The sequence below is a fragment of the Apodemus sylvaticus genome, chromosome 12 (assembly GCF_947179515.1).
Source record: "Apodemus sylvaticus chromosome 12, mApoSyl1.1, whole genome shotgun sequence".
NCBI classification, from domain to species: domain Eukaryota; kingdom Metazoa; phylum Chordata; class Mammalia; order Rodentia; family Muridae; genus Apodemus; species Apodemus sylvaticus.
The window spans coordinates 16,988,364-17,004,846 of NC_067483.1; the positions used below are offsets into that span (position 1 = coordinate 16,988,364).

General features: G+C 46.9%; 1 protein-coding gene across 2 annotated transcripts in view; it reads left to right on the plus strand.

Moving 5' to 3' along the window:
* The window catches only part of Tnfrsf11a (TNF receptor superfamily member 11a), a 61,730-nt gene extending 45,581 nt beyond the window's left edge, over positions 1-16,149 (plus strand). For both annotated transcript variants that reach the window (XM_052200790.1, XM_052200791.1), the window contains exons 8-10: positions 2,118-2,170; positions 4,439-5,204; positions 15,249-16,149. In XM_052200790.1, coding sequence (XP_052056750.1) covers positions 2,118-2,170; positions 4,439-5,204; positions 15,249-15,595 — 1,166 coding nt within the window. In that variant the 3' untranslated portion in view covers positions 15,596-16,149. The remainder of the gene's footprint in view (positions 1-2,117; positions 2,171-4,438; positions 5,205-15,248) is intronic.
* The last annotated feature ends 334 nt before the right edge of the window (positions 16,150-16,483 follow it).

Sequence of the window (16,483 nt, forward strand, 5' to 3'; positions counted from 1 at the left end):
AGCACTGGGTGATGGGGTGAGGAGAAAAAAAAGATAGGGGGATGTGAGTGTGTGTGTGTTCACGTGTGTGTGTGTGTGTGTGCAGGCGAGTGTCAGGGGAGAAGGAGCAGACAGAGAAGGGGAAAGGGAAGAAGATCGGAGTCTATGGAAGCCAAGTGTTTATAATCCAAAGGTCAAACAGTGAACCAATGGATGAGGCTGAAGGAAAAGCTCAAGTCCACACTTTGTCCTGTGTGACCTAATGGGAATCATTCTGAGGCTGTTCTGGGAAGTGGTGCTTCCCAGGAATCCTAGCGCACGAGGCCGGGAAGGTTGGAAGGGCATCCCTTGAGCATCCCTAGCTATATTATCTGTACTAGTGAACCTTGGGTTTAAGTGAAACAACCTACCTCGATGTATAACGTGGAGAATGATTCATAAAGATAGCCAGTGTCAAACACACGTGCATGCACACACACACACACACACACAAATGAATAGGCACATATGTGAACAAGCGTATGCATGCACAGCACACATACATGCAAACATACATACGTGCATGCACACCACATGATATATAAAAGCAAAAACAAAAGCATAATTTTCAGCTCCTGACTTCAGTCTTAGTGATGAAAGTATTGGATTTTCCTAAGGGATGAGATAAAACTCCGTCTTCATATACAATTGTGCCAGAAGCACCTTCTTTGTCCCCCTGCCTTGGTAATCTTGCTTCCTCATACACACAGTAAAATTTCGAATGTAGCAAGAATGTCTGTAGTCTACCAGCATCGTGACCCAGCTGTGTCACTGGTATCTGGTGGACTACTAGCAAGTTTCTGTTGCTATGATAAACACTATGACCAAAAATAACTTCGAACGCAAAGGTATTTGTTTGTTTGTGTTTGTCTTTCTGTCTTACACTTTATAGTTCAGAAGTCACGACAGGAACCTAGAGACAGAAACAGAAGCGGAGGCCATGGAGGAGTGCTGCTTATGGGCTTGTTTCCTCTCATTCACCCGGCTGCCTTTCTTTTTAAAATCTTTTAAAGTTTATTTGATGTGAATGGGTATGTGGTCTGCATGTAAGTCTGTGCACCACATGTGTGCCTGCTCCCCTCAGAAGGCAGAGGCATCGGATGTTACAGATTGTTGTGAGCATACATGTAGGGGCTAGGAATTGATCCCAGGCTGTCTGGAAGAGCAGCCAGACAGCTCCCTTCAATCTCTCCAGCGCCTTAGCTACCTTTCTTACACATCCCAGATCCTCCTGCCTAGGGTGGCATTCTCACAGTGGGCTGGGCCCTCCCTCCCACATTAGTCAGCAACCAAGAAAATGCTCTACGGACAGTCCAAAGGCCAGTCTGACGGGGGCAATTCCTCCAACTGAGGGTCCCTTTGCCTCAGTGTCTAGGTTGACCAAACACTAACTTTGACAGTCTTTTTCTCAGTATAGACCAGCAAGTTCTGTTTTTGTTAAGAAGCAAGATGCCTTCAGAGTGTTTAAATCAGTTGACTTTTGAATTGACTGGTTGATTCACAACCCTGTGCTGGAGTTTGAACTCAGGTCTTTGCTTTGTTAAGCAAGAATCCTGTCACTGAGTCATGTCCTAGTTCCTACTGCACCCCTGCGCCCAGTCCGTGCTGAGACTAGAACTGGAGCACTGTCCATGCCAGACAAGCTTTCTGCCCTGAGCCTCACTCCCTCCACCGAGCCCTGGGTACCTTACAACCAAATACCCAGGGATGCTGACACCAGGCTGTCGCACTCGCAGTGGTTATGTTTACACAGTGGCACACAGAGACGGAGAATAACACAATGGCGAGAAGGGCTGGGAGGAGGGCAACGAGGAGATGCGGGTCAACGACTGTAGCAGCAGGTGTATGAGATAGACACACTCAGCGGAGAACAGTGGACTGGATGAGAACTTTTGCTAATTTAGTCAACATAAGTTCTTCTTGCCACATAAAAGTCTCCCTTGACACAATGGATAACTTAATCTATTTTATTATGGTGCCAACTTTGCCCTCAAGTTTATCCTGTAACATCAAGATGTACTAGCTAGATATAGAAAACATTCTATATTAAAAATGAGGAGAAAAGTATAACCCAAAGCTCTCTTCTCCTTTTCTTTCAGCTAACTTGTGGAACTGGGTCAATGATGCTTGCGGCAGTCTAAGTGGACATAAGGTAAACATGGCTAATGCCTCCTTTAAGCACGGCCACAGGCTCTGGAGCCGTAACTAGGCAACTATGGAGCACACTGCCTACCAGGCAGTTAAAGCGCCAGTCCAGAACTGATCCCTGCGGAGTCAGTCGGAGCCTAACATCTTCATTACGCCCCACGCCCACCTCTGCGCTGAGCCCCAGACTGAGAACTGAATGGCCTTTCCTCCTGCTAGGGAAACATGCTACCCCTGGGCCATACAGTAGTCTCCACTCCAATTCTGTGATCTCTGTGTGTGCCTTTTTAGAACTGACCTTGATCACCTAATACAGAGACTAGGAGGCACCATTTATGACTTTTCTTTACTCTGCAGTTCTTTAAAATATATTCTACTCTGACTTAATTTCAAAAATTATCAAAAGATATTAAGTAATGCACATCCTGGTACAATGCATAACTTCACCTGTAGCTTACACTTTATCACACAGATTCGTTCTTTACTTTTCCTGTATGCAAACAAAGTGAGCCTGGAATCCCCACAGAGCGAATGGATGTGGTGTGGTCCTCTATTTGCAAATATCTACATGCACATTAAGGTTACACAGTCTTTGTCCAACAGTAAATTTACTAGAATGAAAAACCAAACCAAACCAATCAAACAGACAAATAAAAAGCATCTGTGGCTGGAGAGATGACTCTGTGGTTAAGAGGCTGGACTGCTCTTCCAGAGGACCTGAGCTCAGTTCTCAGAACTCAGGTTAGGCTGCTCACAGCCACAGGTGGTTACAACCTGTGCCTGCAGCCCAAGGGGATCCTGTGCTCTCTCCTGGACTCCTAGAGCAACACACACACACACACACACAGACACACACACAGACACACACACAGACACACATACATACACACACAGACACACACAGACACACACACACAGACACACACATAGACACACATGCACATGTACACACACAGAGACACACACAGACACACACACAGACACAGACACACACAGACAGACACACACACAGACACAGACACACATACATACACACACAGACACACACAGACACACACACACAGACACACACAGACACACACACACAGACACACACATAGACACACACATACACACATAGACACACACGCACATGTACACACACAGAGACACACACAGACACAGACACAGACACACACACAGACACAGACACACACACAGACACAGACACACACACATACACACACAGACACACACAGAGACACACACAGACACACACACACAGACACACACACAGACACACGGACACAGAGACACACACAGACACACATGCACGTGTACACACACACACACACACATTAAAAATAAAAACAAATCTTTTTAAAAAGAAGAAAACGAATGCCCATCTCTGCTTACTTTCTCCTTTAAAGTAAATAAATAACTAAATGAATACGCATTGTTCAAAGGTGGCACTGGTTATGTATGTCAGCTGAGAGAGCGTTTGCCAAGCAGGCACAAAAACCTGAGTTCAGTGCCAGCATTGAATGAACTGGGCATGGTGGTACTGGCCCAGAATCCAAGTGTCTGGGGGATATCGGCAGGAGGGTAGGAAGTTCAGACTCACCCTTTACTCCACAATAAGGCCAGCCTCAGGCACATGAGACCCTGTCTCAAAACTCCAAAGCAAAACAGCAAAAAACCTAATAGTGACAACTATTTTCCACTTCACATTTGACATTAAAATGTCAATGATTGTAGTTTGTCCTTTGCATCTTACATATAAAAATGTGTCAACTACAGACATTAGATTGATTTCTATAGCTCAGCTCCAATACCACACGATCCGTTCTCATCTCTCGCTATTCCTGCTTGACTCGTCCTTCCCAGAATCACGCCTGACCCGTCTCACTCCCAGTAGGCTTGTTCACTTACTGAATTATATAAAGTGCTGAACTAAGTCGCAGAGCAACTGCCTGAGGCTCAGTGTTTGGTGGCCTGGTGCTGTTGCTTCATTACAGACTGAAGTCGTGGGCAGGCATTGCTTGGGGTGGCTCTTCACTTGTGTAGGTGTGTAGATGCTAGTCCTTGCAGAAAAGTTCCAGTCAACTTCTGGTGGTTCCCCTTTCTAGACGTTTCTCATATACTGTAACTTTATACAGCAAAAATACAGCCATAGAGGATGGGGCACCTGCACTGGCCAGGGTGGAAACAGTTCGTATTGTCAGCAGTTGTTACGTGAACATGTAGCGCTAATTCTGGATATTAAGGCCTTTGCCTTCTGAATTCACATCCCCAGGAGTCCTCAGGGGACCGCTGTGTTGGTTCCCACTCGGCAACCTCCAGTCAGCAAGAAGTGTGTGAAGGCATCTTACTAATGACTCGGGAGGAGAAGATGGTCCCAGAAGACGGCGCTGGCGTTTGTGGGCCTGTGTGTGTGTCAGGTGGGCCCTGGGCAGAAGGCAGAGATGCTAGGACGTTCACCTTGGTCAGCGAGGTTGAGATGCAGGGGGACCTCGCAAGGAAGATTCCCACAGAGGATGAGTACACAGACCGGCCGTCGCAGCCATCTTCGAATGGTTCGCTGTTCCTAATCCAGCCTGGAAGCAAAGCTACGCCTCTGTTCCGGGAGCCCCTGGAGGTCGGGGAGAATGACAGCTTGAGCCAGTGTTTCACGGGCACTGAAAGCATGGTGGATTCTGAAGGCTGCGACTTCACTGAGCCTCCAAGCAGAACTAATGACATGCCTGTGTCCCCTGAAAAGCACCCGACAAAAGAAATAGAGGGTGACAGTTGCCTTCCCTGGGTGGTCGGCTCCAGCTCAGCAGATGGATACACAGGCAGCGGGAACACTCCTGGGGAGGACCACGAACCGTTTCCCGGGTCCCTGAAATGTGGACCATTGCCCCAGTGTGGCTACAGCATGGGCCTTCCCAGTGACGGGGCAGCCAGCATGGCAGAACCTGGAGTGCGGTCCCAGGACAGGGCTGATGCGAAGCTTCCGAGCTCAGAGAGGGGAGCCTCAGGGTCTGGGAGCTCCCCCAGTGACCAGCCACCTGCCTCTGGTGAGTAACTTGCTTGGGTTCCCACTTTTGAGCAGAAAGGGATGTCTGAAAGACTTCAGAAGCGTATTTCACATAAGAGACGCATAGCCCAGCTCCTTTCTCGGCTTAGAGTCTTTATACACAGAGTCTCTTGTAGCCTAGGCTGACCCCAAGCTCCCTAAGCGAAACTAGGATGACTTAGAACTCCTCCTACTCTGACTCCATCTTTCTAGTACTGGTGGCTTCCGGGAGTAGGACATCACACCTGGTTTACCGGGGCTTCATGCTTGTCGGTCGAGCATTCTACCAACAGAGGAAGTTCCCAGCTTTTAGCTGGGTGCTTTACAGGGGTTTTGAGTTCTCTGCATTGCACTGTGGACTGTGCTGGCTGATATAATGACGTCATCCTCTTGGGAGGCATGCCGGATCCCTCCGCCTTCAGGCTTCTTGTGGTCGGATTAGCTGGTGGTCCTCCAACCACAGGACCAAACCCCGAAAGACAAAGTGAACAGTCATTTTAGGAGTGGCTGAGTCATGGTGTTCCCTCATATTTAGGGGTATAGGGAGTAAAAGAACCTTGAGCTTCTAAATCTCAAGATAAACAAAACTGTTTCATTGTTGGAGTAGCAAGTTAATGGTGCAGTGAAAGCATCTGCTGTTGCTTTCTAAGAAAAGCCCCCTTTAGATCCACCACATTTAGTATGTTTGCAAAACTCAGATGATAATTTACAATTCAGCATCATTATAGAGATTTATTGCTGCAATATTGCTTGAACACAAACAGCCCGCCAATGATAATATTATGACTTTTTTTTTGCCTGAGGGTAGAATTACCATCTGTTAAAAATTGTGTAGTTACAGAGGACTTCACAGTACAGTGTCCTTTGACTCTGGGTGTTATTAACCTGATCAGAAGCAGGGAGTTTATCGAGAATCTTTCAGAAACTATAAACATTTTCCAGAAGAAAAAAAAGTGAATGGATGGATGGATGGATGTGTACCATTTCAAAGGCTTCTCAGAATCCCCAAGCTCTCAGAAAGGAAGGAAGGAAGGAAGGAAGGAAGGAAGGAAGGAAGGAAGGAAGGAAGGAAGGAAGGAAGGAAGGAAGAATGGAAAGAAGGGAGGAAGGGAGGGAGGGAGGAGGGAAGGAAGGAAAGAAGGGAGGAAGGGAGGGAGGGAGGGAGGAGGGAGGGAGGAAGCCTCTTGTGGGGTACCCCTCTCAAAAGGCAACTTTCCTGGTTCCTGGTTGGGACTGTGAGTGGTGCCAGCTGCTGTGTTTTGTAACATGGAGGTGGTCAGATGGAGGCCCAGCGCATACACGCTGTTTTGGCCACGAGGTAATATTGGTTCCTGCTTGATTGGTAAAACAACGAGTTTTCCTGCCTCTCAGGCAGTGCGGTGCGCTGTAAACACACAAACACATTCGGTGTATTGAGAACGTAGGACTTAGAAAAAAAATTTTGCGTGAGAGCGAGGGAGTGGGGGAGGGAGGGAGGGAGGGAACCGTGGAGCCAAAGGCCAAACCTTGCCCCTGTATCAGAGCAGAAACAGCCTCTCGCGTCTGTTGCTAGCTTTGCCCCTCGAGCACCGGGCATGCAGTAGGCACAGAGGAAGGATGTTGATGTGTCATCAACAGACAGTGTTAATTTTCTGTGTCTGATACTTAGCCATGTAGAACGTGAACAGAGAGCCGGCTCATCACCAGCTAGCAGGCCAGGTTAATTCTCCCCGGAGTAGAGGTAGCAGCCAGATTGATTTCTGAGGCCGTCCCATTCTCTCCATAATTACTTATACATGAACAGTACTTAGAGTCAAAATAATGTATTCCTAGCTCTTTGAAACAGTACCGTAATTCATACTCTAAGATGTGTGTGAAAGAGGGTGATCTTGGGGAAAGAGAGAGACCTGACCCAACCTTCAAGGCAGAGTGCTCTCAGGGCTTAAAGGCAGAGGCCTCTTTTCCTGGGATTTTAGATTGTATGGCAGGGTATCATTTCGTTTTCTTGTGTGCACGCACGTGCACATACACCGTGGCTTTTGTGTAAAAGTCAGCTTTTGACAATCTGTTCTCTCCTTTGGAACCATAGATGAAATGGAAGCATCTCCACGTCCCCTGACGTCCTATACCCTGGGTCCCCTTGACCAGAAATACAGTTGGGAGAAGGTTTGGGATCTGGAACAGATTAATAATACCCAGAGTCAAAGGACACCCGCACCGTCAGTTGCAAAGTCCTCTGTAACTACACAATCTTTTAACAGATGGTATTCTATCCTCAAGCAAAAAAAAAAAAAAAAAAATAATAATAATAATAATATCGTCGGTGGGCTGTTTGTGCTCAAGCAAAGAACCTTTGTTCTCTCCTTCCATGATGTGACCCAGGGGAATCAACCTCTGGCTGCCAGGCTTGGCCACAAGTGCCTTCACCTGGTGAGCCTTAGCTCTAGCGTATGCTGCCAGCTTTTTACAGAACATAAATAGCTGTTCAAACAGTTCCACGTGTAGAGACAAATTTGAGAAAAATACCCAAGATTGTTAAATCTATTGCAGAGAAGTTCTAACTCTTTAAAAAAAAAAAAAATTATGTATTTATATGAGTACACTGTAGCTGTCTTCAGATACACCAGAAGGGGGCATCATATCCCATTACAGATGGTGGTGAGCTTCCCTGTAGATGCTGGGAATTGAACTCAGGACCTTTGGAAGAGTAGTCAGTGCTCTTAACTGCTGAGTCATCTCTCCAGCCCAATCAGGGTTATACTGTGCTACACATTGCGTTGATAGCTAGCCTGAAGTATACCACCTTTGAAGGGAGGCTGTTAAGAGTTGGATCCACACCTGTGGGGTGTGGCCCTGCAGGTTCTAGTGGAGGCCCTAGTTGGAGACTCCGCATCTACCATACTATTTCTGTCCATTGTCATCTGTCCTGGCGCCCAGGTATTCACGCATTGACCCTGAGGTTTCTGGGATCCATCCACCATTTGGTGAGTTTGGTGCAGCCAGGAGTCTGAAAGGGTGTTGGGGGAAGCAGTTGTGTGCTACATGCTGGAGTGGCCCCGTGGAGAAGGAGGGTCAGCAGCTGTGCTCACAACTGGCTGGGGACTCAGGGGGACTGACGGGATGAGCCTGTACTTCCAGCTTGGCAGCTGGCAGCAGAGGGCTTTGTGGGAAGGAGAAGAGTTATCATCCCAGGCAGATGCTGCAGCCTGGCCAAGGGAGGGTGCTTCTCCTGCTCCAAGGATCCCTGGATGAAGCAAACCCCAGCTTGTTCCTCCTTCAGTCTGAGTCTGGTGGCCATGTTCTCTCGAGTCCGGAGGTCCCAGGAGGGTTCCATCTTGAAGTGGTGCTCCAGCTCCCAGAGCTGCTCCCAGCTATATTTCTGGTCAGGGGACATGGAGATGCTTCCATTTCATCTGTAGCTCACTTCAGGTATCGAAGTTCTAATTTTTAATGAACTAAGAATTACTACCTTAGACCAATGATAGAGAAACATATTTTGGGTTGTGCCTTAAACAACTGGGACTTAATTCATAAGTAATGCTTAATTTGGGGGCTCACTATGGTTACCTTGATTATAAGCCCTCTGTCATAATTACCATCCCATTGCTGTGAGGAGATACTGTGACCAAGGCAACTTATAAAAGGAAGCATTTGATTGGGAGTTTGTTTATAGTTTCAGAGCTTCCACAATCATGGTGAGAATCATGGCAATGGAGCAGTAGCTGAGAGCTTACAGGAAGAGAGAGAAAGAGAGAGAGAGAGAGAGAGAGAGAGAGAGAGAGAGAGAGAGAGAGAGAGAGAAGTGCCACTCCTCCTCCAACAAGGCCACGCCTCCTAGTCCTCACTGGATAGTTTAGCTGGGAACCACGAATTCAAACAAATGAGCCCGTGAGAAGCTCTCCTCCAGACCTTCTTACAGGGAACTCAGGATTCTCTCAGCTCCTAGGGCACTGGAAGGAAGATGGCTGCCTCACATACTCTCATTTCCATCCCCACCCCTGAGCTTACCCGCTTTAGGAAAACCGTTTGTATCCTGAAAGGTGGGGACAAAGGTTTTCCTGTCCAGTGTTCCTCCCTTTCCCTCAGTACTCCAGCGAGGGCAGCCTGCTCACTGCCCCGCTGTCAGAACACACGTCGGTACCAACTGGGCCCATAGAGTGGGCAGCACATGGGTAAAACTGGCATCTTCATAGTTTACTTGTCAGAGATATTTGGCGTTCATTAGTGTTAGAAATTAACACGTAGGGCTGGAGAGACAGGTCAGCGGTTCCAAACGCTGACTGCTCTTCCAGAGGTCCTGAGTTCAATTCCCAGAAACCACATGGTGGATCACAACCATCTGTAATGGGATCTGATGCCTCCTCCTTCTGATGTGGCTGAAGACAGCTATGCTGTACTTATATACATAAAATAAATAATCAAATCTTAAAAATAGAAATCAACACATTATTTTTAAAACGTTGGTGATGGCTAGGGAGATGGCTCAGAGGTTAAAACACTTTAGCACAAGCAAGAAGACGACAGTCCAGGTCCCCAGAAGTAACATACATGCCAGCTTCATGTGTACCCACAGTGCCCACCACAATACCCATGTATGTATGCCCACGCACATTGCACACATACACACCCACCCAAATCCACATCCAAGTATGTGTGCCCACACACATGCAAGGACATACATATACATACTACATACACATATGAAAAAATATTTAAAAATTGTTATAGATAGATAGATACATAGATAGATAGATAGATAGATAGATAGATAGATAGATAGATAGATAGAATCCTCCTTTCTGAGCCAATAGGCTTCGTTTAGGAAGGGATTCGCCACAAGATTGTCTAAATAATTCTTAGCATGATTCAGAATGGAACTATTTTATACATTACTTCCTTCCCTTGCATCACATGCTTAATTTTTTTCCCAAATGCCTGAAACAGAGCTTGCATTACCTTAAAAAGGGAAGCCATATGGGAAGCATATGGTGAAACAGAAAATGTTTGTGCGTTTTTGTTCGTATTTTTAGCTCTAGGCATGTAGAAATCTCCATGACAATTTGGTGCTTTTTTATCTGGCATGCTTCTTGTGGTTTAATATTCATATTGTAAGCATCTTAAACAACATAACATGCCTTTGAGAAAGAAAGAGTGCATTCATTGCCTTGCTTAAGAATGTTAAGTCCTGCCAGGAAGTAGCTTCTCAGAACCAAGTTCGTTCTTCCTGCCTGAGAAAAACATTTTTTATCCTTAGAAATACAGAAAGAGCCTTCTATATAAAGCGTGGGTTTAGTAAAGTATAAACATATCTCTGATTATAATCAGGCAGATAATTTGTTCATTACTTCCATTGTCTTTGATGCCATTTTTAACATTGTCATGTTGTCTGAACCTTTATCTAGTTAAGTCACATTAAATATCAGCATTAAGCCAACTAACCCATTTTAAGTGTAGTAGAAACGCCCCGGCCATTCTGGCGTTGAAGCCTTCTAACATGGTAGCAGTTCCGTCACCAGGGAGAGCGGCTCCATTGCCTAAAGCTTGGAGTCCCATCAGGGGCCGGCATGCACTACTAGGGGCTGAGGAGACATCTCCGTGGATAAAGTGCTGCTGAGCAGGCACTAACTTTGCCTCAGTACCCACTTAAAAAGCCACATGTGGCCATGTGTGCCTATAATCTGGGACATGGAGACAGTCCAGCCAGTAGAGTGTGAAGACACTTGACCTCTGCCCTCCTTATATATACCTATGTATCATACATACATGCATATATACATACATACATACATACATACATACATACATACATACAGTGTATACACAGGGAAATTTTCATTACCAAGTACTTTATATATTATCTTAATTAGAGAAATCTTTTTTTTTGTTTTGTTTTTTGGATTTGTTTTTTTCGAGACAGGGTTTCTCTGTATAGCCCTGGCTGTCTTGGAACTCTGTAGACCAGGCTGGCCTCGAACTCAGAAATCCGCCTGACTTTGCCTCCCAGAGTGCTGGGATTACAGGCATGCGCCACCACCGCCTGGCTTAATTAGAGAAATCTTAGGGAGTAAGTTCCTCATCATGAAGCTAATGAGCTATACAACAATCGTTCACATATGAGATGGTGAAGCTTGTGCCTTAAAGCGCCAGGCCATCGCCTCTGAGATCAGTACCAGGAAGAAGGAAAGACAGGCCTGATTGACTTGAATTCCTGGAGGTTTCACAAGTCCTCCAGGTTTAAAAAAAAAAAAACCAAAACCACAGCTTTAGGGGATGGGGAGGTCACTCAGTTGCTGCAGTGCATGTTACACTAGCCTGAGATCCACAGCATACATGTAAAGTCAGCAGCACACATCTGCAACCCCAGCAACAGCCCCCAGAGGAGAAACAAGAGGACCCCTGGTGCTCACTGTTTGACCAACCTAGTCAAACTGATGAGTTCCACACTCAGGGAGACAGTGCTGTCCAAACATAATGTGGAAAATAAGGAAGGGTATCAGACACCTAGCATCAGCCTCTGGCCTGTGTGCACACACACATGCATGGCCATGCATCTACACCACACATAATCACAATGTAAACCATGTACGTCGGTCACTCATGCGCATGCACACATGGACACACACACACACACACACAATCATAATGTAAACAAGTACATGTATAACTCATGCACACACACACACACACACACACACACACAGACACTTCCTGCTTCCACCACTGAATGGCCATGGGTCCTTGAACCCATGTGTTCCCAGGGCTGTGAGTATGGCCAGAGCTCATTGTACTTTAGGACATAACAGTTATATTAGCTTACAAGAAAGAACATGGCTGATAGGCGAGAGGATTATTGCTATAAAAACCATTAAAAGACTTGGTAGAAGCCAAAGGACGACCTTTCCTTCTCACACTGCTTTAAAGAAACCACAGAAAGAGCTAAACCACAAACACTGAAGATGCAATGGGTGTGTTGTAATCGGACACTGTGCAGCCCCATTCTCAGATCTCCACCATCAGAAAGCAGTTAAGAACTGACCACCAAGTGGTAGGGGAAACAAAGCCTGGGGTCTGTGCTTTAAGAGCGTTGGGGCTGGAGACAATCTAGAATGGACCAGCGATTGCCTGGCACACATAAAGTCCCAGGTCGAATGCCCGGGACTGCATAAACCAAGCATGGTGGTGCATGCCCATGGCCACAGCAAACCTGTAACCTGAGCACACAGGAGGTAAAGGCAGTATGATCAGACATTCGAGGCTATTTCCAGCAGGGTAAAGACTTTAGGGCTGTCCTAAGGAAGGACATAGGAGAGGAGAGAGGGGAGTTATCAACGGACAATGTCTACAGTTCTCTGCCTTCTTGAGTAGCCAGTTCATTGATAAGAGAAAATTATTTATTCGCAAACCCTGCAGTAATATCAAAATATAGCTATCTTATAAAACATTATCTCCTAAGAGAGCAACAGCAAACCTGTGGGGACAAAACCAGAGCTGCCGTCTTATCAGGGCCACTTTGCAGAGCCTACCGAAGAACAAAAGCGATGTGCCTGGTATGAAAGTTAATAGGAACCTGGAGGTGAGGTGACAGTAAAGTCTCTGTGCCCACGGCCTTGGCAGGTGTGCAGGTAACCTGCGCACAAGGTCTGTTCTGCCTCTCACAGACCACCAAGTCCATGGTTTTTTGTTTTTTTAAAGTTTAATCAGGACAAACTGACTCTTTCCCACAAATGCTAGCCCAGTGAGCTTGATCATAGATTGTTTTTGTCATACATCATTCCTTTATATTTTTATTTAATTTGTGTGTGTGAATGCATGTATGTGTCTGTCTTCGTGTGTGTGTGTGTGTGTGTGTGTGTGGTGTGTATGTGGTGTGTGGTGGGTACACACATGCCACAATGCAAAGGTGGAAGTCAGGAGACAATTTTCAAAGTTGGTACTCTCCTGTTAAGGATTAAACTCAGGCGTATTCAAAGAGTGCTTTTACCCAAAGAGACATTGCTCTGGCCCATAAATCATACATCTGATTAAAGAAAATTGGCAATTAAAGTTGATAATTATGTTCTCTTTCTAGGTAACTTTACTAACTGTCAGCAATTTCAAAGGCCTTTGTGAGCCATGCCGTCCAAGGATGGCATTCCGGATTCTGTCTGTGCCCTGTGAGCTCAAAGAATTGAGTTCCACGCTGAAGAAAAAACAAACAAACAAACAAACCAGCAAACAAGAATGCACATTAGGATTTTTAGTGTATCGTTATCAGGATAAATGTGTTAAGGGATGAAATGCTCAAGATTTTCCACAAAATCTTTTTGTGCAAGAAGGCACAAAAAAAGCTCAGGGCCTTTACTGGGCCCAGATGAACTGCGGCTCCGACCAGTGGGCTCATCATGATGATCTGTAGGAAGATAAAAATGTAAATGGCCAATAGATCCCGTGTACCCGACACCACCAGACAGATCTAATTAGGATGAGGAGAAAGATCACAGCCAGAGTCGTGAATCGGCCCTGCACCAGTGAGGGAAGCCCTCTGTGCTTCAATATGGTGAAGAGCAAAACAAGTAGATGATGTCATAATAAAACAGAATGGCTGAACGGAGAAAAACCATATTCTAAGCCACCCACAGTTACTGACTTTATTAAATACATAGAGTATGTGTTTAGTTAGAATATAACATGTGTGACATGTATGTGTTACTTTGGTTTCTTTTCCACCCAGCTGGAAGGTAACCCGATGGGAGAGATAGGCACACGGAGAGGCTGAGAACGCCCACCACAGGGCGACAGAGAGGCTTTGAGTGCGTGCACAGTACCGGGAGGGAGAAGCGCCTGTAGACGCATGGGGCTGGGTAGCAATGGGAGCCAGGCTCCCTGATGGCACTTTATGCGGACAGAACCTTCCGGCGCTCCGTGCAGTAGCCTGTGGGAGAACAGCAGGAACCACAGACCGTTGCCTCTTTGGATTCGTTGTTCACATTAAAAATCCTTATCTTCCCAAGTGCTTTCCACTGTGCCTCCCCACTGGCTTCTCAGGCAGAACGGTTCCCCCAAGAAATTTCCAGAATGCCTACAGTGCATTAGTCACTGTCTTTAAAAGCCCTTCCAGTTTTGAGGAAACTTCGTTCAGAGTGGGTAGTGCGAGCTTCATCTTGTTTGTATAAATTACTGTTGAGTTGGGTTACAACAGAAGATGGGCATGGACGTAAGCACGGGAGACCAGGGAGACCAGGGAGGGGCCGCTCTGATGGCTTCGGTCTGATTTCAGGCTGAGTGTTGGGAGTTGGGGCAGTTATTTTCCGCTTGAGAAATTCGTGGTGCATGGGTCTTTAAATGAAAAAAATAAATAAAACAAAGGAGACGGGGCGTGTTCCCTTCTGTCTCTTAAATGTCCTGCTTGCTAGAAGTTTTATTAATCAAAGATTGGCTACTTCCATTTAGCCACCAAAGAATGATAGAACTAGAGTTCAAAAGGAAAGAATGAGTTTTTCGTTTCTCCTCCTCTTCCTCTCTCTTCTAGAGGAGTAAATTGAAATGTATCAATGTCTGTTGAACTCTGAGTGCACTTAGCTCCATGATCACTCTGCAGGGCTGAGACATCAGGAACCCTTAGAAGGTGACAGGCAGGCTCAGCCCCAGTTCAGCCCAGCGAGCCGAGGTCTGCTCTGTGTTTGGTGGATTGATTGCAGGCTGGACTCCGCCTACTGAAGTCGTCCCCGCCCCCTTTCGTCCATCTTCCTCTCTCCTCTTCCATCTCCTCTCTTTTCCCCTACCGCCACTCTATCCCCAAGCCCGAAAGCTTTCTTCCTTCTCTTCCCTCCTGGAACTCCAACTTAATGTTGTCTAGAGTCCAGAATCCGGGTGGGTTCTCCTGCCAGTGTCCTGGAGTTGGGTACCGTCCCGGTGAGATATGAAAAGGTAGCCATTCATTCCCATCTCTTCACCTCCTCCCCGTCCCCTCTGTTGCTGCAGTGCTCCCGCTGTGATGGCCCAAGCTTCCCCAGGGGGACACACCTGCCTGCCGCGTTGCTCTGACTGTAGTCCCTAATGCAGTTTCTCTATGCTCTGTCCCCTGCAGGGAACGTGACGGGAAACAGTAATTCCACGTTCATCTCCAGCGGGCAGGTGATGAACTTCAAGGGTGACATCATCGTGGTGTACGTCAGCCAGACCTCGCAGGAGGGCCCGGGGCCCGCCGAGCCGGAGCCGGAGCCCGTGGGCCGCCCGGTGCAGGAGGAGACGCTGGCACGCAGAGACTCCTTTGCGGGCACCGCGCCGCGCTTCCCCGACGCCTGCGCCACCGGGGCTGGGCTGCAGGAGCAGGGGGCACCCGGGCAGAAGGATGGGGCATCGCGGCCGGTGCAGGAGCAGGGTGGGGCGCACGCCTCACTCCATACTCAAGGGTCCGGACATTGTGCAGAATGACAGCACCTTTTCTGCCTGCCCTGGGTGCAGGGCGCCAGTGGCTTTCCAAGAACCCGTTCCATGCCGCTGCGCACCTCCTCACAGGTGCAGGCTGCTGGCGTGGCGGCAGGGCGGTGGAGTCCACCTCGCACTCCCTCCACAGCCCCTCTCCTCTGCCTCCTACCACCTGGCATCATTCAGTTTGGCCTTTTTTGCAACGTTGGTGTCTGGCATTATTGAGATCTGTATCACCCACCCCCATATTTATTACCCACTTGCTTTTGTAGTGTTTTCTGATCCCCCCCCCCATACACACTTCCTGGCAATCCTGAGGTGCTGTCCCCTTTACATTGTTTTGCACTCCTCCCATGTGGTGACAGCTTTTGCCAGTGTCCCCTAAGCACTTTCAGAAAAAGGCTGGATGTGGAGAGCTAGGGGGTGACGTGCAAGGAATGAGCAGCGGGTTTTATTTTCTGAAAACAGTGTGTGTCTCAGTTTTTCTCCAAAGAGTGAAAGGGACACAAGGCCACCAGCACTAAGGCTCTTAGTGTGTGTAGATCCTTCAGAGCTAAGTTCAGGTGGCCCTGTCCTCTCCCTGTTTCTGTTTCTGTTTTGTTTTCCACAGTGGCAGGTACTTGGCCACTAAATCTCAAAAAAAAAAAAAAAAATACCTTTTGTGGTTTTGGCATTCTTACTTTTTTTTAATGATTAGCTGTCTAGAAAAGATGGAGGGAGTAAATAGGACATACAGCCAAAGGGAAAAATAAAGGTGCCCGGGAAATTCAAGAAAGAATGAATAAAGTTGGTGTGTCAATTTGCTTTTTCTCTTCCTCCGTTAAATGTCATAAATGCACTTAGGCAGGAGGCCCTCTTTTCTTCAAAGTATTTGTGCCTGAGTAATTTAGCCTT